Source organism: Cydia pomonella, chromosome 19 (genome assembly GCF_033807575.1).
Source record: "Cydia pomonella isolate Wapato2018A chromosome 19, ilCydPomo1, whole genome shotgun sequence".
Classification (NCBI taxonomy): Eukaryota; Metazoa; Arthropoda; class Insecta; order Lepidoptera; family Tortricidae; genus Cydia; species Cydia pomonella.
The window spans coordinates 19264603-19291604 of record NC_084721.1 but is presented as its reverse complement, the minus strand read 5'-3'; the positions used below and the strand labels follow the sequence as shown (position 1 = coordinate 19291604).

At 36.6% G+C, this 27002-nt stretch overlaps 1 protein-coding gene across 2 annotated transcripts; it reads right to left on the bottom strand.

The window, feature by feature from the left end:
* Positions 1 to 4377: 4377 nt before the first annotated feature.
* Positions 4378 to 26392, bottom strand: LOC133528241 (lipase member H-B-like). 2 transcript variants are annotated; one of them, XM_061865531.1, is made up of 3 exons: positions 26242 to 26392; positions 24519 to 25295; positions 4378 to 5388 (listed from the first exon to the last, which is right to left on the bottom strand). In XM_061865531.1, the coding sequence occupies exons 2-3, from the start codon at positions 24658 to 24660 to the stop codon at positions 4460 to 4462; spliced, it is 1071 nt and encodes a 356-aa protein (XP_061721515.1). In that variant the 5' UTR covers positions 24661 to 25295; positions 26242 to 26392; the 3' UTR covers positions 4378 to 4459. The 2 variants fall into 2 exon arrangements, with proteins under 2 accessions (XP_061721515.1, XP_061721516.1); XM_061865532.1 differs by lacking the exon at positions 26242 to 26392 and having other exon boundaries at positions 24519 to 25317.
* Positions 26393 to 27002: the final 610 nt, after the last annotated feature.

Below are 27002 nucleotides of genomic sequence, written 5' to 3'. Positions count from 1 at the left end.
ATAAAAGCTTTTAAACATTCAATTTCCAACCTTTCAACAAGTACAATAAAGTCTCTTTTGGTAACATGGCACTTGATCATACAATGCTTTGTAAATTAGACTTTATAAATAAAGTAAAAAGGTAGAAAATCAATTGCATTACACAATTTGCAGTCCAAATATAGTACAGACACACTTGTATTCCTGGTATTTATTGTTTACAACAAATACATAATTATGATTTGTTACACATAGAAGTAACAAATATAATGCTTGACTTCCCTTGTGCCGCTATTTTGTCAGTAACTATCCATGTAGTCAGGAATGTTGCGACTGTACTTGATGATAATTTTTACGAAAATAAAGTTTATTTTTATCAAGTTTCTTCATTTATTTTGTGTTTTAATGTATATGTGTGCGAATAGGAGTTATCTAACCACATGAATTTGTTGTTTTATGTATGTAATAATAATAATAATCTTTATTATTATTGAACTTGTACTAGAGCTAAGCAGGCCCACTATCAGTACGGGTAATAAGGCCCGGTCACGCGTCTCACTAGACGAATGAGATGAAATAGTCAATTTAAATATTTTAAGTTTATTCGAGTTTTTTTATCACTAAATAAGGCCGATTTGATAACTTATATTATAAGTAAGTACATACTGACTTACAAAAGTATATGTGTAGTGCCTCAATATATTAGACGTATTGATTCTTTAAAAAAGCCATTAATTTTATATTTATTCATTATGTTTCAAACCTTCCATGAGCCATGTTGCTTGTAAATAAATGCAATAATAATAATAATAATTAGTAAAATTAAGTCCAAAAAAATACGTCGTGTGAAAATTATGTGTTTTTTTTTTCATTTAAAGTTAATGTTATAACTAATATTTCAGTTTAAATTAAGGTGGGCCTTATATGCTCCACCTACCTTTCAGATTTAAAAAATACAGCAATTACTACTTACCTAACTTAGATCTTATTTCAGAGATATAAAGGTCAATATGATGCTGAAGTAAACCTTAAACTACAATTGGTTAGCTCCTTGATTAATTACCAATTAAAATAAATATCCCTTCTTATAACGCGCATGGTCACCCTACTAGTCACGTGGCTTAATTGCAATATAAACAACGTAATGTTATAACTTATTAAAATCATTCTCAATATTATTATAATTTTTTAACGTTTCCAGTCAACTAATACAAAGAGGTTGAATTGAATAATTTGATTATCAATATGCTACAAGTCCTTGACAGTTCTATGTAAAATGTAGGGTAACCATAATACTCGGTAAATGTGAGTTAAAATATTAATTAATTACATATAACAATATAAATTAAGAATATTCAAAAATCTATATAGGTATACTAAACGTACAAAGTAAGAAACACATATTTCTGACCACGACTTATGAATCATCCTGTATTTCTCCGTGCACGCATTTTATTGAATACTTTCATGCGTGAGTGGACATTGTAATTTTTATCGTTACAATAATGTACGTGCATAAATAGGGGTGACTGAAAGTTTCAAAAATCAACCTTAATAATACATATTAAGGTTTAAATTAGAGTTTGTATTGGTTATACGGGCTTGTCATAGTTGAATGCAGTTTAAAAATGATTGATTACGGCATGCAATATTATTTAGGGTTAGGCGGGCAGTAAAAAATGGAGATCAAATTCATTGTATGTCCGGTTTTGTTGATTTGTAGCAGAACTTGAAACATGTTATGTACTTTGTTGAAGTTGCGCAGTAAAATGAATGAGCTTAACGTACCTAATAAATTCAGCCCTCACTGCTCGGAAAACTCTCCATATTTGGTAGCTTACTCTTAGACTACAAAAAGATGAACGTTGAATAAAAACCGTTCAGTAAAATGCCGAATTATCCGAAAAACTCATCTTTCTATTAGGACCTCCTAATAAAAAGATAAATCAACAAAAGACTACTTAGATCTTAAATTCGGTATCTAAAAATCTAAATAATACCTAAGTACTTAAATAATTAATCTATTATTTTTTTGCATCACCTGTTTATTGTGGTTTGGTACTGAGCATGCCATCTACCGGATAGCAGCGTAACTTGTTAGCGTAGCGCTAAGCAAGCAAAGTACAACGTGTTGACCGTGCGAGGCTCATGTTTACTTGTTTGCGCGTTACTTCTAAAGTATTTCGTTAGATGGCGCCACTACTTAACTCACACCCGCTGCTTCGAGTTGATTTTATGTTGTACAAAATTAAAATTAGCTTACTTACTTTAGGTATCGTTGGCTAAGGTTGATAATCCCTAATGTCCTTGAAACGATTTGCGATTTTACCCGACAAATATTTATTTCCATTCACGTTTTTACTATGTATTAATATTTGTTTATTTTCTCGGTCTCCTTAATTGTTTACTTACAATCCTGCCTATACTATCCTAATTATATAATATTATATTTAAATGCGAAAGTAACTGGTTATGTGTGTCTGTTTGTTAACACTTATGGAGATAGGTTGGCGTCGCCGAGATGAACATAGGATAGTTTTTTTATAACGGATACCTGTCATCATTTCAAGTAGACGATAGACAAAAATTGGAGTGATCAAAATGTCGCTTTCGAGTAGGTATCTTAGGCACCTTTAGGCAACCAGCGGCGGTATCATGGTTCCATTTTATCACTTGTCACTATACCCGTCACTTTCGCGCTTATATACTTGTTAGAACGTGACAGGCATGGTGACAAATGATAAAGAGCCAACCATCTTAGCCCTACTGGACAGTGCGTCAGCTAAGATAAGGCTAATGTTAATTATCTTCGTTTCGGGTGTGTCGGCGGCCGATCGTAAGATCAGGCAGATCAAGATATTCCTCGGTCTATAAATATTTATATATTATATACAGGATGAAACCTGAACCCTGAACCTGGATGATGAGGATGGAACCTGTCGTGACGAAACCTGCATACATCTGCGAAGAAATTCAAAGGTTCTGCGAAGAAGTTCCCAAGCCGCATTGGGCTAGCGTGGGAACTATAGCCCGAGCCCTCTCGCGCATGAGAGGAGGCCTGTGCCCAGCTGTGGGACGTCTATAGGCTGAATTATTATTATTATACAGGCTGATTCAGAATTTAGTTTACGACATTTATGGTCACTTTCTTTGTTTTATCCATAACAAGTGACAAATTGAATGTCATCGGAGTCTGGTTACTTTTGAAAAATCGTATCTCACTCAAGTGTGACATTTTATTTTCTTCATAATCAAAGTGTTGTCATACCGTATAAAGACGGTTAACGGTTGTTAATTAAGTGTTGTAGATAATCAAATTTGTCCTTAAAAAAAAGTTAGATAACAGAAAAGAAGCGTGATTGTTTTACTTAATATGATGGTGAACGATTCATTAACATTTACTGATTGTGTAGGCTTGGTCCTGCTCACGTCTCATGAATCACCTTGTTTAATTATCGTTGTCTAAGTACCCGCAACAGAAGCCCTATTGAGCTGTTGGGCTTAGCCTTTTCGTGTAATAATATCCTATAATATTATCATCGTCACAGATCGTCTCGTAGGAGCTGCTGAGGTGAGCAACAATTATAAGAGAACTAGCTAAACTGGTTCACGGCATTTACGTCAGAACATACGATTCTCTTTTTTTGTTTATTCATACTTCTGTTTCTTACAGTTCTGTTCGGTTTATTAAACATAAATTTTACATAAAATAACTACTAAGCTTTCTAATAATTTTCCAGTGCTTTATTACAATAGTGCTATTTTGTGATAGGGACAGGTGGCGTTCTCTCGTTTCGGAGGCCAAGATTCTTTTTGGATCACTGAGCCATAGCAGTTAGTTAGTTATTTCAATAAGAAACCGAAGGAAACGAGGGAATATCAAAATGAAATATTGACATAACGATACGTAAGTACCTCAACTCTATAGAAAATATTTATAATTATTGTTAAAAATGGTAGCCACCGCGAATATACGACACGTTTTCTTTAAGATGTATATTGGGCATTTTTATGACTTTTGGGTACTTATACCTATATAATAGTTTTAGTACTGTATAGTGAGGAAGATTATAATATCGATATACATTTGATTTATCTTGTAATGTTTCGTTAAGTTACAATTCATTATAATAATTTTATTTATCTTTCACTTGCTTATACAGTTTTTCCAATCCCATGTTTTTGCAAAAAAAATCTAGGTGTAAGTTTTGATTTATTTGACATAATTTATTTAAATTACAGTCAACATCTTTTTTTAATAAGTTTTCCAATATCTGATGGGACAGTATTTAAACTAGAAAGAACAATTCAAAATAAAATATTTCGATATTAGCTTGAGACATCTTCTTCTGGGATACATAAGTATTAGTAGTAGGTAATAAAAACAACACAGCGAGGTAAGTTAACATATTTCTTTATTAAATTAAATATCACAGACAATACTAAACTATACTAAAAACCAAGTAAAACTTTACACCCATCATCGCCCCAACCAAGACGTCAATATTTCCACAGGGTTGAACACCTTCATTTCTTTCTCCACATCCTCCCTCTTCTGAGCTACATGCTCTTCAGTTTTTAACAAAAACATCCCCTTAGTCCTACTACTGCACCCATAACCTATCAGTTTCTCGCTACCTTTACACTCTCCTTTCATCAAATCTTCCCAATCAGCGCACCTCTGCCCTTTAAATGATTTCTCGTCAACTACTGACGCTGCAAAAAGCTTCCAAGCTTGCGCATGATCACATTCTAAACTTATCTTCCTATTCTGACATTCAGGCTGCTTTACATCAACCCCATTGACATAAACATCTAGATCTCCTACAGGATCCTCAAGACCTAAAACGCCAGCACTTGTATGAAAAACTTGCACAAATTTAGCATCGCTTTTAGATAATCTAAAGCCTTGAGCTATACACGGTTTAGCTGGGTCTAAAGCTGTTATTCTGCTTAAGTTTTTATTCATTCCTTGTTGTACTAGCTTTCCTGTTATACCTGCTACATGAGCGCCTAAACTAAAGCCTATCAAATGTACATTCTCTAGCTTATATCCCTTCTTATTAATACTCCTTAAAAAAGAATATAAAAGACGCGCTAAAGGTTGTACTCTTGACGCTGAATCTACATAACCTCTACAAAACGATAATCTAGTATCCAACACCAGTACCATAGGTATCTTCTTTAACAAAGCATTAACTAAAGTATAGCTAGATTCATCAGTAGGTGTATTCCACCAACCAGGAACATATAAAACTAGGGAGGTGGGTCGTTCTCTCATGAAGATCCTGGGGGCTTCGGAGACGCGGTAAGTTCTGTTGGAGTCATTGGTGAACTCCACGAAGTCGATGAGAGGAGCCTCGAAGGTGAACGGGCGGTGGAACAGCACGTCCACGGGGAGGACTTTACCTGGAATAAGGAAATAGATCATGTTAAAACTTTTAAAAGTTTCAAATTGGCAAAGACGAAATAATTGAGACATTAAAAATTAATAACAAAGCTTACGTGAGACATAGACATATTAAAATATATTAAAACGGTTGCCTCACTTATTTTAAGTCTAAGAAAATTGCTCAACATGTTTCGCTTCTAACGAGTAGTTTCAACGGAAGCACGCGTTGGCGATCCGACGCAGACTTAATGTCAATGTCGAGCAATATTCGACTTTAAAAATAAATGACTGACCCGTTTTAATATATTCAGCATTTTTTTTTCTTTTGTTGGCTACAACATAGCTTTGCAATGAAAACATTTTTGGCGAGGGGGGCAAAGTGCATTTTAAAGGTCAAAAATTTGCAACGTTATAGCAAATATCTACAAGTATAAGTAAGTCATTTCGCTAGCATTTTTACTCTTGAATGTTAAATTTTCCGACATATTCTTATAAAAAAATCACAAAAAACCTGACGTCGGCGCCACACCTACTTAATATTCAATATTAAATACCAAAAGAAGACATCATCGTTCGTAATGAAGATGAGCAACGTGACATGACGTAAGAGACAGGGTGAAGGTTGGCGGCCTCGGCTTTGTCTGCACGACATTAAAGTCTAATGATGCAGTAATCATACACATTAGCACGATGATAATCTGGTAGTTAATACACTAGACCAACTATTTTTATGAAGAGACATTTGAGACAGAATTGTGATGCGACACGATTACAGGAAAAACAGAATTAACACTTTAAATAAAGGAGAAACCAGAGAAATCCGATCCGAATCCGCTTGGCACGTTTTCCCTAAAATTAGCGTAGATACCAGTTTTTACGAAAACAATTGCCGTCTGAACTTCCTTAGGTAGGTTTTTTGAGGATTAGTGCGATTTCCTTCACTGCGAAGATAAATATCAAATGATACAGCATAGGTACATAAGTTCCGAAAAACTCATTGTTACGAGCCGGGGTTTTACCCGTGACCTCTAGATTGAAAAAGTCGCATGCTCTTACAGCTAAAACAGAATTATATGTAGTTTATATAAGCGAAACTTCGTTTTATTTTATCCAAGGCACATCTTTTAGTAGAGGTCAAAATATGTAGAACAGGTTATGTTTTGACGCTAACGGAGCTTAAATTCTAGCGAACAAGATTACGAATTTACTAAATAATACCTTACTGACAATACATACCGACCTGTATTGTAACAAGATCTAAAATCAGGGGCCTACCGCGAAAACCGAAATTCGCAAATTGCGGGGATCTTTCTCTTTTATTCTCACTAAGACGTAATTAGAGTGACAGAGAAAAATGCCCGCAATTGCTGAACTTCGATTTTCGCGGTTAAGCGCCTGATTTTAAATATGCGAAATCAGACACAATCGCGATTGAACGACCATGAACCAGCTACGAGTATATCTGAGACTTCCCTCTGAGTTTAAAAGTAAAACAATAAAAAACATAAACAATAAATAAATTACAATTCCGGTGGATAAGTTCAATATGTTAAGACCCGGAAGATCTGCGTTATATTTATGTGTGTCCGCTTTAAATATAATAGCGATAGTTATTCATTATTACGACGACCATTCATTATTTTGACGACTGGTCTGGCCTAGTGGGTAATGAAATCGCCTAAAAAGGGCTTATGAAGCCGATGGTCCTGGGTTGGAATCCCGGTAAGGGCATTTATTTGTGTGATTAGCACAGATATTTGTTCCTGAGTCATGGATGTTTTTATTTAAGTATTTGTATATTAATTATATCGTTGTCTGAGTATCCACAACACAAACCTTCTTGGCTTACCGTGGGACTTAGCTTAGAGGACTTAGTCGATTTGTGTAAGAATGTAATTTTTAGGGTTCCGTAGCCAAATGGCAAAAAACGCAACCCTTATAGATTCGTCATGTCCGTCTGTCTGTCCAATTATGTCTCAGCCACTTTTTTCCGAAACTATAAGAGCTATACTGTTCAAACTTGGTAAGTAGATGTATTCTATGAACCGCATTAAGATTTTTACACAAAAATAGAAAAAAAAACAATAAGTTTTGGAGGAAACTCAAAAAATCTTTTTTCATCAAATGTGGGGTACTTATCTATAGATAGGTCTTCAAAAATGATATTGTGGTTCTTAATATCATTTTTTTCTAAACTGAATAGTTTGCGCGAGAGACACTTCCAAAGTGGTAAAATGTGTGTCCAAAGTGGTAAAATGTGTGTCCAAAGTGGTAAAATGTTGAACAAGATCTAGTAAGTAGATTTTTTTTAATACGTCTTAAATGGTACGGAACCCTTCATGCGCGAGTCCAACTCGCACTTGGCCGCTTTTTATTTATTACGAGAACCACTTAGTCAAATAAATTAGAAGAACCTTCAATACTATGATAAATAGTTATTAGTTGCTTAAATTAGGATGAATACATGTGAATAAGTATATGAAAAATTAATGTAAAGCGAGAGGGGACGCCTTTTCCCAGCAGTGGGACACACAAAAGGCCAACAACAAAAATACAAACAACACATTTTAGTATTTGTTGTTTGTATTTTTTTATCATATTTTTTTGTGTAATTCAACGTTTAGAGACTGTATCTCTAATAAAGTACCTAATATTTTATTGATTCTATATTTATAATTGTATTTAGTTCTTTTTATTGATTGTAAAAATTTGACAATAAATGTGCCCCTGAGGCCTATTTGCTGAATAAATGTTTGTTTGTTTATTCGGTTGCCTATGTTTTATAGTAGGTATAATAATGAAGCAAGCACTATTAACAGGAATTATTTAAACAATTACTAAACACTAGAACCTTGGACAATCCTCAACGTGACCTATTCGAGGGCAACTGCAGAACATACAGACATGCACTCACTATTGACCGCACAATTCGTGATATTTGCTATTTTTATATGTACCCGACACCTACAAGCATTCTTATACAAGTATAAAATCAAGTATTTAACCAAGCGAGCGCGAAGCGCGAGCAAAGATTCTCCGTTTCAGCTTGGGTAAAAATGCTTTTAAATATTTGGATCTAACAAGAAAAACATTTCTCACTAGATCCATTTTGGATCTATGGACTGGATCTATAGAGAATGAAGGCTTTCTTTCTCCCCTAGATGTCTGTTCGGTGATTGTCCTCTCTAGGTCGCATTTTTCGACCGAATGGCGTGAAATTTTGTGGGCCGGTTCGATAATTAAGTATATGCTTTTTGCCGATTCAGTTTTTTTTCCAAAATGGCGGAATTGAACTGGTCTACAGCTGACAGTGCTACTGATTAATATCGTGGTTGTTCTTACACTAAATAAATATTTTCTATTGGTATTTCTATTCTATTTATCATTTAGAAAGGAAAATATAACTCTAATGCACAACTGAATGAATAGTTTTTTTTTATATTTACCAAAAAAAAAATACAATATTTTAAGTACCTTAATCTAATTTTTCGCTAAACTGTGAAACAGTTTGTTGGCGGTGCGCTCTAAAATAATCTTAAACTAAATAGGTACACTAAACATTGAGTAATACGGTAAGTAGAAGTATGAGCATTGTAACATACCTATAATCTAGTGAGATTTGACGTGCCATTTCACAACACAAGATAGATATGATAGCTGTTCATTAAGGACGAATTATTATAATATTTTAGCGGCACAAACACTTTGTTGACAACCGAAAATAAGTAAGAAAGTATTAGGTAACTAGGTTAAGTTTTCATATTTGTGTAGTAAAATCTGTTTAAATTTTGATTTCAAACTACCTATGTTTAATTTAGGTGTTTCAAGTAGAAGAGGGTACTCATTATAAATTTTGGGGATCAAATATTCTTTTGTTCTTCGACCATAATAGTTTTTTGCTGACGGTTGTGTCAATCTTATGATCCTAGCAGACCTAGTGTCACGCTTACTTATTCTTGGTATTGTACACTCATCATTGTAGTAACTATGTAATACATTTAAATATATGTAGCGTATCATAATTATATCTGTGTTTTTTCCTAGTATTATAATCTGAAGTAGCTTTATTTTATCCAAATAAGTTTTAAAGGTTAGTCCGTTAGCTTAACAATGCGTCAGCAAGTGCATGGTAAACAATGCGCAAGGTGCGTTTATTGACAATTCGATTTAGGTGATAAAATTGACCCAAAATAGACCTAAGCCTGTTGCATAGTTGATTTATGTGAAGTTTGAAATTGAAATGTTTATCTATTAATAATCCCAGATACTTAAATTCCTCTACTATTTCTAATTTATTACAGATGCAATTACTTTTATTATTATGTAAACATTCATATGAGTGTCCTATTATATTAATGTCCCGGGCCATTACAGTTTTTGCTATTTTGTTGTACGGAGAAAATATATGTAGTGTAGGTACATCGCACTTGCGCAAACGTGGATTTGTTAAGTATATTCGTATACGTATGGGTATTGTATGTATTATTTTATTAATGAATATGTAAATAGTCGGGTCACGATCACAAGACTAATCAAAAAATGATCGTCTGACTCTGAGGCTGATTTTACTTTTACAATTCGATATGGTTTTGTGTTGCGGACTTTTGTGTTACAGACATTTCACGAGCACCACGACTCTAGGGTGCCAGCCAAGGTTCCAATCGCTCGCTCTGTAGCAAACGATACTATAATCTCTCTCTATCACTCTTTCATATTGGTGCGACAGAGAGACATTAGCGTGTCATTCGCTACGGAGCGAACACACCCCGATTGCATTTCGTCAGCGTGAGCCGCTAAAGCTGATCGATGCTCACGGTCAAGGTCGTATTATATTAATTAATTGATCAGCAAAAAATACTAACCTGACCTAAACCGTAATTGCACAGCGAACCAGCATTCTGCTGTACAAGTAAAATTATTTTAAAAGACGTCTTTCAGAAAGGGATATCTCATATCAAAATATGATATAAACCTTATCAAATTCTAAAATAGAATCGGCCTTCTTAGCCAAAACTCAAATTTAACATGTATAAAGTTTATTTTATATTTAATTATCATAATACGTGAATCGAAGGTCGCAGTTGCTTGAACCACGGCAACTTTGTATGTCGTGTACACGTTATCGAAATAGAGACTAGTAAATAATGAAGATTGTCAATCAGTGACGGATTTGCAGTCTTGGTCGCCCTGGGTCCTGTAGTAAGTATTAGCCTTCCCTTTTTAGCACCCATCATAATATAGACTGACACTCCTAATATCTGGTTGCCCCAGGTCCGGGCCTACTGGGCCTTAGGGCAAATCCATCACTGTTGTCAATCACGGAAGAATCCCACTTTGAAAAGAAAAAACAGAAAATTTACATTGAATGAGGAGGCTACCTGAGAAAGTTATACAGTAGGTGTCGCCCCTTTCATTGCTCAAACACTCGTCAGGAACTTCTAAACCATACACACAATTTTGGCGACAGACTGATATTGCATTAAAACTTTGTTAAACTTATAATTATATTTAATTAAATACAGGTCGGTTCCCTAACATAATTATCCACTTTTATAAACAACTAGAATGGCGACTGAACACACACAGCGACCTATCTTAGTGCTCCCGAGGATTCCTCGTTCCCGGGCGATTTCCTCTACTCTCAAACGAATGGTTGTCGACTTGTCGCATGTATCGTTAACGTGGTAGTCCACTCAGGACTAAGATCATTTTCACAATGTCTGATCCCATATCGAATGTCGGGAAAAGCAGCTGCTAGAAAACACCTTATGGCATCAAATCCTTCTAATATTGCATACAAACAATAATTAACTAACTATCGTGGCGCAGTGATCCAAAGAGGGTCTTGGCCTCCAAAACGAGAGAATGCCACCTGTCCCGATCCTGTGCCACTTCCTGCCAGTTGTCGGCTTTGAGTTGGCACAGATCCGCCTGTACACTGTCGCTCCAGCGGTATCTGGGCCGACCCACTGGACGGCGACCAGTCGGTTGTCCCAAATAAGCTCTCTTAACACCTCGATCCTCACCCATCCTCAGTAAATGGCCGAACCAGCGAAGTCTGTGACATTTCGTTTCGCCGATGATATTGGGTTCGGCCACTAACTCCTCGATTTCGGCATTACAATAATTACATGTATAAAAAATAAATAAAAGGCCCTATAGCTTTTCATGTTATTATATATCCATCGGACTATGTGAAAATGTTTTAAGAGGTTGTTAAAGGTTTAAATAAAATTGCCAGGCTTTGTGCAAATTTCTCAAAAGAACCACAATGATTCAACATCATCACAGTTCTCTTAGTTAACGCATGTGGGCCATGCGGTGCCATTATACCTTTCCAATGTCAACCGTTTATTACTGTCAAAGTAGTCAAGAGCACCTCGCTTGTAAACATCATCATAGTTCTATTGTCCGATCATAATTAACAGTCTGTATCATTGACAACTCCGTATTATAACGAAAACATTCCTCAAGCGATAGTTCAAGTTCAATGTGAACCGCCTCTGGCCCATGTGGGCCATGTGGGGCCGACATACCTTTCCAATGTCAACCGTTTATTGCTGTCAAAGTAGTCAAGAGCACCTCGCTTGTAAACATCATCATAGTTCTCTTGTCCGATCATAATTAACAGTCTGTATCATTGACTACTCCGTATTATAACGAAAACATTCCTCAAGCGATAGTTCAAGTTCAATGTGAACCGCCTCTGGCCCATGTGGGCCATGTGGGGCCGACATACCTTTCCAATGTCAACCGTTTATTGCTGTCAAAGTAGTCAAGAGCACCTCACTTGTAAACATCATCATAGTTCTCTTGTCCGATCATAATTAACAGTCTGTATCATTGACAACTCCGTATTATAACGAAAACATTCCTCAAGCGATAGTTCAAGTTCAATGTGAACCGCCTCTGGCCCATGTGGGCCATGTGGGGCCGACATACCTTTCCAATGTCAACCGTTTATTGCTGTCAAAGTAGTCAAGAGCACCTCGCTTGTAAACATCATCATAGTTCTCTTGTCCGATCATAATTAACAGTCTGTATCATTGACTACTCCGTATTATAACGAAAACATTCCTCAAGCGATAGTTCAAGTTCAATGTGAACCGCCTCTGGCCCATGTGGGCCATGTGGGGCCGACATACCTTTCCAATGTCAACCGTTTATTGCTGTCAAAGTAGTCAAGAGCACCTCGCTTGTAAACATCATCATAGTTCTCTTGTCCGATCATAATTAACAGTCTGTATCATTGACTACTCCGTATTATAACGAAAACATTCCTCAAGCGATAGTTCAAGTTCAATGTGAACCGCCTCTGGCCCATGTGGGCCATGTGGGGCCGACATACCTTTCCAATGTCAACCGTTTATTGCTGTCAAAGTAGTCAAGAGCACCTCGCTTGTAAACATCATCATAGTTCTCTTGTCCGATCATAGTTAACAGTCTGTATCATTGACTACTCCGTATTATAACGAAAACATTCCTCAAGCGATAGTTCAAGTTCAATGTGAACCGCCTCTGGCCCATGTGGGCCATGTGGGGCCGACATACCTTTCCAATGTCAACCGTTTATTGCTGTCAAAGTAGTCAAGAGCACCTCACTTGTAAACATCATCATAGTTCTCTTGTCCGATCATAATTAACAGTCTGTATCATTGACAACTCCGTATTATAACGAAAACATTCCTCAAGCGATAGTTCAAGTTCAATGTGAACCGCCTCCGGCCCATGTGGGCCATGTGGGGCCGACATACCTTTCTAATGTCAACCGTTTATTGCTTTCGAAGTGGTCAAGAGCACCTCGCTTGTAAACATCATCATAGTTCTCTTGTCCGATCATAGTTAACAGTCTGTATCATTGACAACTCCGTATTATAATGAAAACATTCCTCAAGCGATAGTTCAAGTTCAATGTGAACCGCCTCCGGCCCATGTGGGCCATGTGGGGCCGACATACCTTTCCAATGTCAACCGTTTATTGCTGTCAAAGTAGTCAAGAGCACCTCGCTTGTAAAAATCATCATAGTTCTCTTGTCCGATCATAGTTAACAGTCTGTATCATTGACAACTCCGTATTATAACGAAAACATTCCTCAAGCGATAGTTCAAGTTCAATGTGAACCGCCTCTGGCCCATGTGGGCCATGTGGCGCCGACATACCTTTCCAATGTCAACCGTTTATTGCTTTCGAAGTGGTCAAGAGTGCGAGCTTTGATAAACAGATTAAGTGAGATATAGAAATAATTCGTTAGAATTTCACTTCTCATCTTTTCAAAAGGGGGCTGGGTCAAATTTCTTTTCGTTGTTTTGTTTTTGTCGCCAAAAAATGTGACGGAGTGTAGATTTTTGATTTTAGTTTTTTTTTCTTAAGAAAAATATAATCTTCAGCTATAAAGACATGCAAACATTTACAAATTTGTTTCCATGTGTGGTGGCGGCCGAGTGGATATGACGTCCGACTTTCAATCCGGTGGTCGCGGGTTCAAATCTCGACTCCAAAGTCGGGAGCATCGTCGCAAGGTCGCTAGCCTAACGATCTTTTACAGGATACATTTCGGAGAGTGTGCCGAGGAACTACACAACCTTATTCCTCCGTCCCCATTTTACCATCGGACTACTAGACAATCGGCACTCCGGCATCGCTTCATGGTAGGTGTTCCACAAATGCGCACGAAGCGTTTTGCTTCAACATTCCTTATGTGAACTGCCAAGGAGTGGAATGCCGTGCCCGAGTCTGTGTTTCTTTTCTCATAGGTAAGCGTGCTCCACCGTAGACCGCATCATCACTTACCATCAGGTGAGATCGTGGTCAAACGCCTGCCTATTTTTATCTTTAAAAAAAATCCTGGCTCGTACCAATGAGTTTTTCGGAACTTATGTACGAAATGTCATTTGATATTTACCATCAGCTTTTCGGTGAAGGACATCTGCGAAGAAATTCAAATGTGTTTTTTTTTTATGGTAGAGGAGGCAAACGAGCAGACGGATTACCATCAGGTAAGCGATTACCGCCGCCCATGGACACCTGCAACACCAGAGGGGTTGTAAGTGCGTTGCCGGCCTTTGAGATGGGAGTACGCTCTTTCGCAGAAAGTTCCTGGAAAACGCACAGTTGAGGACTGCCAACCATCTAAGTGGTGAGGATGGAAATGTTGTCGCGTAGGGCGATGGCGAAAAGAAGCGGCAGGGATTTGTGGGTAGATCTGATATTTGTGATATCATGCATGTGGGTAAGCAAATAAAGTACGAGTCAGTCTCAGCCCGAACTTGGTGTTTGATTAATATCCTTAACATGGCGCAGCCGAAATAAAAGAATCTACATTGAAAATTGTTTAAAGTAATTGTGTTTTACGGTTCACGTAGTTAACTGTCTGTATACGTGCTGTAGGAGATACGATTTGGTGACAATTTGTGAAAGTAATTGTGTTAACTATAATCATGGACTCGATTTTGCCACCGCCGCCGCCATTTTTGTTCGTTAATAGTTTAGAAAATGTTACGACGGGAAATTTATCAAAAGAGTGGGAAAAATGGAAGAACTCATTTCTCATTTATTATGAAGCATGTGAGCTGTCGAAGAAAGACAAGAAAGTGCAATTAAGCATCCTTTTACATATCATCGGCGAGCAGTGCCGGGAAGTGCATGAGCAATTTGATAAAGCATCGATAACGACATACTCGGAGTTATTGGATAAGTTTGACTCATTTTTCCTACCTCAAAAGAATCTAACTATTGAGCGGCACAGATTTTTTACTCGCGATCAAAAGGAAGGCGAGTCTATCGAACAATATTCGTTCGAGTTAAAAAAACTGGCGAGTTCGTGTGAATTTAAAGACCTAATGGAGACTTTAATTCGGGACAGACTTATTTGTGGAATAAAGGACCACGCGATTCGGGAAAGACTACTACGGGAACCAGATTTAACTCTGAAGAAATCATTAGATATTTGTAATGTTGCGCAAATTTCGAAGGTACAGGCCGGAGCCATAAAAAAAGAATCTGTGGAGCATCATGCCTATGCGGTACAACGAGATTATTTTGGGCATCAAGGAGTAGTGCGGGAAACGGCTTGTGAAGAGAATAGTGATATTAGTGATGTAAATCGGGTAATGTGGGTATCTCGGCGAGGAGCGCCCGCGCATCGAGGTGCAACGCGCGGGTGGCCCCGCGGTCGTAGGCAGCAGCTATCCCGTCCTCGTGCGCCGCCCGCTCACCAGCCAGCCGTGCCTGCGCCAGAGCAGCGCTGGGATCCACCCATGCAACGAAATCAGCTGACGCATAAACACGGTCGTGGTAGTGAGCGTAGTGCATGGTGTTCAATGTGTGGTTATGAACATGGGAGCTCTAGATGTCCTGCTGCAGGAAAGAGGTGTTTGAACTGCAACCGATTTGATCACTTTTCCCGGATGTGCACAATTTACGAGATTCGAGCGGATGACTCAACCGATCAGGTACGAGTAGTATATTATCTTTCTGATTCTCAAAATGATTGGTCTGTCGATTTGACGATTAATGATCGTAAGTTTAAGTTTAAACTGGACACTGGGGCCGACGTTAACATCATCCCGCGTTCCTGTTTGCGAGATTTAGGCTTACATGAGCGAGAGTTAGCCATTTCTTTAGTCAGATTAACGGGTTATTCTGGTACGGGCATTAAAGTTGTAGGCCAGTGTAATTTAAAGGTGCAGCACAGAAATCGTGGCTATATTGTAGATTTTATAATAGCCGATGTAGATTCGCCACCTGTTTTAGGTCGTGATTCATGTCGCGAATTAAATTTAGTAAAGTTAGTATTGGAGGTAAAAAGTGATGTGGAAAGTAATTTTAAACATAGTATTTTTACAGAGTACAGTGACGTTTTTGAAGGGGTAGGTTGTATGCCAGGGCATTATAAAATTGAGCTTAACGAAAGCGCTAGACCAGTGGTGCATGCACCTAGGAAGCTTCCGGTGGCCTTGAAAGATTCAGTAAAGTGTAAATTGGACGAAATGGTTAAAGACGGAATTATTGCAAAGGTTGAGGGCCCAACAGATTGGGTCAGCAGCATGACAGTCGCTAGAAAGGCCAACGGGGACATTAGGATTTGTTTGGATCCACGTGATTTAAATCTAGCAATCAAGCGCGAGCATTTTAAACTGCCTACTTTGGACGAAATTACAGCTAACCTAGGTGGATCCAAGTATTTCAGTACTTTAGATGCCAAACAGGGTTTCTGGCAACTAAAATTACATGCTGATAGTACAGATCTTTGTACATTTAATACCAGTTTCGGTAGATATAAATTCTTGCGTCTTCCTTTCGGAATTTCATCTGCATCGGAAGTGTTTCATAAAAAAATGTATGAGCACTTCGATGATATTCCAGGTGTATGTTTATTTGTCGACGATTTACTAATTTACGGGAGCACTAAGGAGGAACATGACCGTAGGTTGAAAATGGTATTGGACAGATGCAGAGAAATAAATTTAAAACTGAATTTAAATAAATGTAAAATTGGATTATCGGAAATTAAATATTTAGGTCATAAGATCACCCCTCACGGCATTTACCCTGACGATGCGCACACGTCCGCGATAAGAAATATGCCCCGTCCGTTAAACGTAAAGGACTTAGAACGTTTTCTAGGTATGGTTAATTATGTTGGTAATTTTATACCCAATTTATCAGATAGGAATCATGCTTTGAGACAGCTTCTTAAGAAAGAAGTGGAATGGCACTGGAATGATGAGCACGAAAAATCATTCAATAGTCTTAAAGAATGCTTGACAAGTGTTCCTATCTTACAATATTACAGTTTGGACACCCCCGTAGTGATGTCAGTAGATGCCTGTAAAAACGGTCTAGGATGTTGCCTTATGCAAAATAATTTGCCTGTTTGTTACGCGTCACGTGCTATGACTAAAGCTGAGCAATCATATGCTCAAATTGAAAAAGAGCTCTTGGCTTGCGTGTACGCATGCGAAAAATTTTATACGTACATATACGGTCGAAGCGATATTACTATAGAAACTGACCACAAACCACTTGTCAGTATTATTAGCAAACCAATCGCATCGGCTCCGGCACGTCTACAGAGAATGCTTTTGCGTCTACAACCGTACAACTTTAAATTAATTTACAAGCCCGGTAAATATTTGTTCATAGCCGATACGCTGTCGCGCGCTGTAGAACCGGCCAGTGCGCCGATAACAGAACCGCGTGATCACCTAGATGCCCGAGCGCAAGTTTGTGCTGTGGCAGTTAGTAACCCGCTTGTAGACACACATTTTTTGCAAATTCAGAGGTTAACACGAGAGGATACGGAATTACAATTGTTGGCAAAGTATATAAAAAATGGGTGGCCGAATAACAAACAAGAGGTATGTGATGAGGTTAGGGCCTACTGGGGATACCGGGATGAATTAACTGAGGCTTACGGTATGCTATGGAAGGGTGATAGAATAATTATTCCCTCCGCTATGCGTAGTGAAATGTTAAGGCGGGTGCACATTGGTCACCTTGGTCTTGAAAAATGTAAATTGAGAATTCGTGAAATAATGTTTTGGCCAAATATAAATTCACAGTTAGAAGACTTAATCAACAATTGTCAACCCTGTTTATTATTTAAAAATGAAAATAGAAAGGAAACACTCATTTCGCATGAGGTTCCTAGCAGAGCATGGTCAAAAATCGGTACCGACCTTTTTCACTGGAATGATAAAAAATATTTAATAGTGGTTGACTACTACAGCAAATATGTAGAAGTTGTAGAATTAAAGTCTTTGACATCTGATAACGTAATTCAACATATGAAGATGATTTTCAGTCGCCAAGGGATTCCAGATATAGTTATGTCTGATAATGGCCCTGAATTCAGTTCCCAAAACTTTAAGTTATTTGCTCAATCATGGAAATTTCAGCATGTAACTTCTTCGCCCCATTACGCCCAGTCAAATGGGCAAGTGGAGCGAACTATTCAAACGGTTAAGAAGATTTTCAAGAAAACGCAGGTCGAGGGTACAGAGTTTAGGTTAGCTTTGCTGGAATACTTGAATACCCCTATAAGTAGTTCACTCGCTTCTCCTTCCGAATTACTTAACAGCCGCAAAATGCGAAGTATAGTTCCTTGCCCACCGAAACTTCTTAGACCTAAAGTTCCAAAGCATGTTAGATCCGAGCTTCAACTACGCCAGAGTAAACAAAAGGACTATTATGATAAAGGTGCTCGCGATTTAACTCCTCTTGTACCAGGTCAGAAGGTAAAAGTTAGGGTAAATAAAAGATGGGTCAACGGTACTGTGCAATCGATTCGTGGAATACGATCATATGCAGTACAAATAATAGGAGGAGGGATTTTAATAAGAAACCGGCGTCACTTAATATGTGATTCCGATAATCGTTCGGATTCTGAATCTGAAAGCCCTGTGTGCCACCTGCCTTATGACGACATTCCAACTGATAACGCCGCAATGACGTCACTCTCGAATGCATCACTTATGCAGCGGTCGGACGACTGCACTGCAATCGATTCTCGGCCGGTCCCAGTGTCTAATGATAATAATGCAAACAATAATCTTTATATTACTCGTTCCGGCAGGACGGTCATACCACCTGATCGATGGGGCTACTAAACGTGCAGAGTGATGACTCACCAAGTCATGGTAAAAATAAATACTTTCAAATGTAATAATTATTATAAATAAATAAAACATCTGTATAAAAATGTCACTATGTAATGAACAATGCCTTTGGCTTATGTTTTTTTTTTAATCATGTTTAAAATGTTACCCATTAATGAAAAACGTGTTATCTTATCATAATAAATCCGTGGTAAATTGTAATTTGTAGGTAACAATAATAATTATTATACGTTTTATCATTCATAAAAAATAATAATAATAATGCATGTTAATTCATAAATTATGTTGTATGTACGTACAACAATGAAAATGTAGCCTACTATTTACATACATGTACCTTCTTACAGTTAAAATGTCCAATTAAAATAAAATTATGATTTATACATAAACCATTTTCAGGTGCAGTCATTCTATAAATTTCTATAGATTTGAATAAATATCATTACTGTTTAAAATACAATGAATATAAATTCTATTATTGTTAATAAAAATAGTGATAATTCCATGTTTAAAATTATGTATTTATTTTTTAAGTTCATATCTTTCTTTATTCTTGTAAAGAATAGATGTTGAAAATGCATGTGTAAGAATAGGCGTCTTACATAGATATGTAGGAAGGTACTTAATTGCTAAGTTATATCATTTTTTTTTGTTTCTTTAGAAAAGGAATATATAGTAATTTCATTGTATAAAAAGGAGGTTGTGGGTAGATCTGATATTTGTGATATCATGCATGTGGGTAAGCAAATAAAGTACGAGTCAGTCTCAGCCCGAACTTGGTGTTTGATTAATATCCTTAACAGGATTAATCCAAACAGTTCCTCGGAGCACTCCCCGTTGTACATGCGATAGAAAATGCAGAGCGAGGCCACATCTCTACGCAGCGCCAAGGAGTCAAGCCGATCTGAAATACACTGGCAGTCGACAATTCGAGTCGCTCTTCGTTGGATGCGGTCCAGAGGGAGAAGCTGGTACTGGGGTGCCCCTGCCCATAGATGAGAACAGTATTCCATGTGCGGGTGTATGTGAAGTCCCCAATCCGCAGTGGGCCAGCGTGGGGACTATAGCCCGAGCCCTCTCGCGCATGAGAGGAGGCCTGTGCCCAGCAGCGGGGCGTATATAGCCTGAATTATTAGGTATTATTATTTTACATGTATGTAAAATGTATAATTATTGTTTATACATGCATTCAATACTACTCGACTTTGTTTTATTTATTTGCTAGACACCACTAATACACGCATGACAGAGTGGTCAGAAACAACACAACGAAAAGAATGTTGATTCGGCTAACGCATAATTGTAATTATTATATTAAATTTTTACACGTTTTAATCACGAGCAAATGCCACAAAAAATTGACACGGAAATTAGGTTATTTTCTTTCTAAGGATAGACTCGAAACAAAACATAAAAGGCTAAAAGATTGATAGAAAATAATCACAAAAACATGTCTAATTTTCATTTAAATTCAATTGCATAGGTATCCCTTTTACCCGGCACACCATAGTAGTATGATTTATCATAAAACGTCTCCGAAGGACAAGCAAAATTTTAAACAAAAGTATATTTTCAATGTAATTAAGATAAAAAGTAAGAACTTCCGCAATTGATGACAGTTACGGGAGTTTTTACTTCTTATGGGAATCTTCTAATTACCTGGCTTTAATTTCCGTGCAATCCTTGAATGCCCTGTGTGGACGAAGCTATAAGCTCATTCGGTACCTACAGTTAATAAATAAATAAATATTATAGGAAATTATCACACAAATTGACTTACCCCCACAGTAAGCTCAATAAGGCTTGTGTTGTGGGACTTGTGGGTACTTAAACGATATATATAATATATAAATACTTAAATACATAGAAAACACCCAGGAACAAATATGTATGCTCATATATATGATAAATAAATAAATATATATTAGGTATAGGAAATTATTACACAAATTGACTAAGATCCACAGTAAGATCAAGAAGTCTTGTGTTTTACTACACAGACAACGATTTATATGATATATAAATTCCTAGAAACACCCAAGACTCAGGAACAAATATCCGTGCTCATCACACAAATTAATGCCCTTACCGGGATTTGAGCCCAGGACCATCGGCTTCATAGGCAGTCACTAGGTCACTACCAGGTCAGACCGGTCGTCAAATACAGACCGGTCATCAAAAGCAGTTAGATTGGTTCTTTGATTAAAAGGGCTAGCACGTGATTTAAACAAATCTGACAAACATTTTCAACGAATCAACATTTCTTGAGTATTTTTCTGTTCACGTAACATTCTACCATCTATAGACTGTGTTATGGTCCTCAGGCCGAACCACGTTCGACGTGTTGCCTCCTTGTCATACTTGCGTACGAATTTACAAGTGTGACAGAGAGGCAACACGTCGAACGTGGTTCGCGGTAGGCCCTCTGGTCATTGACTGTTACGCTGTCATTATATCAGTCAATGTTATGTCACAACCTAATTGCTGACATTGCGTTACGCTCGGCAGCGTCAGCGGAACTAAAGCGTAATTTGACTTACCGTAATTTGTTTTACCTTGTCAACTTGTCACTCATATGTGATATGACAAGTATGGTTATCTCTGGAGTCAAGGTTTGGTAATATACCTTATAATAGTAATCATCTGCATAAAAAAAACAAAATTATAATATTAAAAAAACTTTTTCTAAAGCTTTCTAACTCTTGGTACTTAGGATTGGCAATATTTCTAGTTCTGACTAGCAATAAATGTTCATACTCGTAACGATTATTTATTTTCAATGCGTCATTAACATAAATAATAAGTGGATCCCCAGTAGCAAATACGTTTTGGTATTTTTAGGGTTCCGTAGCGAAATGGCAAAAAACGGAACCCTTATGGATTCGTCATGTCTGTCTGTCCGCCCGTATGTCACAGCCACTTTTTTCCGAAACTATAAGAAAAGTAGATTCTGTGAACCGCTTTAAGATTTTCAAACGAAAAAAAAAACAATACATTTTGGGGGTTCCCAAAATTACATAGAACTGACACTTGAAATTTTTTTTTCATCATTAGTTTGTGCGATAATCACTTCCAAAGTGGTAAAATGTGTCTCCCCCCCTGTAACTTCTAAAAATATATGATTTGCATGGAATTGGTTTGAACGAGATCTAGTATAAGTAGTTTTTTTTAATACGTCGTAAATGGCACAGAACCCTTCATGGGCGAGTCCCCAAAAGTGGCACTTAGCCCCAAAAGTTAAACATATGTAAACACTTAAAGAATTTAACTAAACGTGGCTCTAATGAAAGCATGCTTAAATCTTAAAACTGGTTGTTATAATTTTGTTTTTCTTTAATGGATATTACTGTACATATATTATTCTTTTATCAAAAATTATATGGAACTTCATATAAATATTGGTTTCATTAAGTTGCAGGCCTAATTACACAAAACCGATTTGTTCTTACTAGAAAATGTAGAATCTATCATTGTGCGTGAGGATATTCATATTATTATAACAGGGCGCGATAACGATTAGCATTTGCGGTGTCAGATATTAAAGTTACGTGACAAATGTCAATTATAGCCGACTTTTATATTCGTAACTGTAAATAAAGTTGATAATGAAGAGATGAGGTCATTTTTAGATGTTGATAGTCACGAAACAATACATTAGTAATGTTCATAATTTCCATTCATTATTTTGTACAGTGGAACATCGAAGGGTTAACTTTTAACAAAAACTGATGTAACTTACTTTACAGTACATATGGTGCTACTTTATCGCACTAGTGCGAAAAGTAGCATATTACGTTACTGTGTCGAACATTTAAAGGGTCATATGTACTGTAAAACGTTGTACGATACATGTGCGAATAGGTAATTCGCAAGTACTGGAGTCGTAAGGAAGTGTTTAAAAGTAAAATACTAGTATTTTTATACATTTTTTTTGTATGACTATATTTTGTGAAAGTTTTAGTATTAAATTTGATCTATGAATTATATTCATTAGTATTATATATGGAATAATATTTACAACATCAATAAATTGCTCTGATAATTAGATTAAGATAATTATATGTAATACTGTCTTACTATTCATAAGTGCTTGTTGCTAGGCCTACATGAATAAAGTATATTTGAATTGAATTGAAAAAAAAATAAAGCTGAAAAGGAAAGTTATGAACACATGTATAATTCCATGTTTAATATATGCAAGTCAAACGTGGAAATTCACCAAAAACAGAATCTAATAACTACATGTCAAAGAGGTATGGAACGTAGCATGTTAAACTTGAAAAAAATTCAAAAGATACGACACACAAGGCTAACAGCGATTAAAACTATAGATGCTCTCAACCAAGCTCAAAAGTTGAAATGGCGATGGGCCGGACATGTGGCACGACTTAAAGACCGCAGATGGACTAAAATCGTCACATTATGGAAAGGGCCTCAAGGCAAGCGACGCAGTGGAAGACCACACTCACGTTGGGACGAGGACATCATAAAAATAGCTGGACCAAACTGGCATCAAACTGCACTAGACCGATCAAAATGGCAAACTTTGGAAGAGGCCTTCACCTGAGAGGGGTTCCTGTTACATATCTACAAATTACTTAGAAAATAACTAACAATTCCAAAACTAGTATGTAAGCAAAAAAACAAAAAATGATTTACTAAACATCATAAAGTAAGAAACAAATAATTGTACTAATTTAGCGGGAAATAAAAGGCTTTTTATTTTTATTTTATATTTATTTATGTACTGTAAAACGTTGTACGATACATGTGCGAATAGGTAATTCGCAACTTGTGTCGATTTAAAACACTCCCTTCGGTCGTGTTTTAATTTATCGCCACTCGTTTCGAATTTCCTATTTTTCGCACTTATATTGTAATATACTATTACCATACCTTTGGTGGTGCCACTTGTTATGTTAAATTGAAAAATTAAAAGTCTGAAAATAACAGACATGTACTTTATCAACGATTGGTTTAGTAACATACAAGTCTTAGACCTGTCTAGACTCTAGAGCTTTTTCTGCCCTTTTTTCCAGCACAGGGATCCAAACATAATTATTTACGCAATAAGGACTAACGTTGAATCCCGCCTTAAAAGTAAACTTAGATACGTGTCATGCTATAAATCATTTAACTTTCATAAAATCAACTTTGATTTCCATGGTTCTACGTCTCATTAAAAAAACTTTATCATAAATATACCTAAATCGATTATTTTTACAACTGCTGTCAGTTTGTCATTGTACAGTCGCCATCTTATATATCGGAGGGGCCAGGGTACTCAACACTACGTAAACATTTAGGTACATGAATGCCTTGAAGACAGAGAATTTGCTAAGTTATTTGTGAACACCTTGGCCGTCCAATATATTAAGGACTAAAAGTACGATTCGCGCGTTGTACAAATTGACGAATTTACATTTCTATTTAATCGCAGAAGGATGTAGTTTTCCTCACGATGGTTCCTCCACCAACACTTCAATATCCACTTAATAAGCAATTAATTATGAATTCATCAACATACACGTAGCATCAGCAGTTTTCACCAGCTCCTCAAAGTTCTCCGTCAAGAATGGCGGCAGGAGAGACCCGATGTTGTTCAGGATGTCTCCCTTCACCAATCCCAGCATCAGCACCAGGAGACACGTCGTAATGTTACACTTCATGTTGAAGTTCTTGTTGATAATTATTACTATTTATTTATACACTAGTAGCTATTGGAGCTGATTTGCACTTTTTAAAGTTCTAAAATATGTGTCTCGTCTATTTTTCAAAGTGTTCACTGACGGTACACTATCAATAGTTTTTGGTAGACAGTTCCACACATTTACCACACAATTCGGCAAGAAGTTCCTTGGGATGCTAGCACATTAGCACACAGAGGTTGGATAAGTTTTTTTTTCTCAACCCTAAATTCTTAAATAGTTCGAAGAACAGTTGACAGTTTCAACACAAGATTACACTTCAATTCTGTTGATTAGAGTGCTGTTGGACACTAGTTTGTTCCACTTAAATCTTTATTGCAGTTCTGGCTGAGTTGTTTGATGAGAGAGAATTTGAGACCACAACACTAATACACTTTTGGCCTGATTGTTGAAATTTTTGTTGAGAATAGTCCAATGGAAGAATCTTTACAACATGGTTACACTTCAGTCCTCTTTGACGAAGATCTTTTTTTTATACTACATAATTATAATCACTGATTTTGTTGTTGGATACCAAAGAATGTTAGAGCTTGTTGAAATAATATTTTTTTGATATTAACCTTTCATATTTGTGTGGCGGTTAAACCACGTCTGTGCTAGATAAAGCAGAAAAAAGTTCTTGATAAAATTAATAAAAGATGACTTAAAATTCGGGCAGGATTCTTATCGTACACAGACAGGATGTTAGTAATGTTAGCTTTAAAGATTAGCTTTAACTACTCGCAACATTAATAAAATACAACTATGTTATTTATTTGTTTTTTTTTAAATGTTATTTTATGTTAAGTGGCATGGAAATGTCACTTAAAATAATAAACGCTAGAACGCTAAAAACTAACGGTGGTTAAATAAAACACGTAATTATTATATTAAGTAAACCATGCATTTGAAAACAAATGAATTCTAAAACAATGCATGTGCCTTTAGCAAAAAGTCCAGCCAGTTATTATGTTCTGCGATATATTTTTTATTAAAAAACAAACTCTTTTAACATTTAAGTACAAGTTTAACCGGTATTACTCGAGATAGCTGAGAGTAGATCAGGCCAGTCAGAATTAAATAAATAAATAAATAAATATTATAGGACATTATTACACAAATTGGCTAAGTCCCACAGTAAGCTCAATAAGGCTTGTGTTGAAGGTACTTAGACAACGATATATATAATATATAAATATTTATAAATACTTAAATACATAGAAAACACCCATGACTCAGGAACAAATATCCATGCTCATCACACGAATAAATGCCCTTACCAGGATTTGAACCATCGGCTTCATAGGCAGGGTCACTACCCACTAGGCCAGACCGGCTGTCAATTAACAATAAAATGTTCTGGTATTATAGATCCTATGATATTTTATAGTTAAAATCCAACATTTCAATTTAACAACTACATTCCTGATATCATAAAATAACATAAGTCCTGCCTTAAAAATTAATTCTCTTTAGTCATTTTAGGATAAAAAAACTAACGTTTCCTTTTAACATGGACATTTAACTAGTATGATATTAAAAGCAAACCACTCAAAATCTTACTCAAAAAAAATCCTGCCATAAAAGTAAATCCTCCTTGGTTAATTTTGAAATCAAAACAAATGTTTTCATTTATCGTCTTTTAACCGGTATATCGAGAGCGGACCGCGTTGCGCGTCGCGGGCGCATCTCTGCGTGGACTGACCGCCGCCGGCGTCAACAGTTTTGTTATACTTGCCGTAGTGGTTGCCGGAGGTCGATGAATGAGATTTTTTCATTCAGATTAGGATATTCGTACAGATCTGCCGGAGATAAATATAATTAATTAAAAAAATATTTTTAAGAGGTTGTGGTCACAAAAGCGATATCAATATAATAATTTAATTAATTTTCTTGCAACTTACAACCAAAACTATAACTTTTATCGTTTACCTGATATTACATTTTATGGAAATAAATTTGTCTCTTTACTTCAGGGACATCCCATTAGTTGCACAATTGGTTGGTTATAATGGCTCCTCTACACGATGGCCCAGCGCAGGCCAGTCCAAGGGACGCATTTATGCGTTAGAGGGAGTAAGTAATATTGCAACTCATTCCACCGCATAGCTGCGTCCCTTAGACTGGCCTACGCTGGGCCATCGTGTAGAGGAGCCCTTTAACATATCGATATAAATATATTTTAGTTTCACGTCACTAAGCAGCATTAATGAAACTACCACGTCATATATTTCCTTATTCGATTCGCAATAAATATCATATGACGTGTTTGACATTTGGTTTATGTCTAAAATTGACTTTGGTATTATTATCGAGGCGATAAA

Coding starts and splice junctions, on each gene's coding strand:
- LOC133528241 (XM_061865531.1), bottom strand. CDS start 24,660: ATGAAGTGTAACATTACGACGTGTCTCCTGGTGCTGATGCTGGGATTG. Junction 5,389..24,518: donor GAAAACTGCTGATGCTACGT/GTATGTTGATGA, acceptor TCCTTATTCCAG/GTAAAGTCCTCCCCGTGGAC.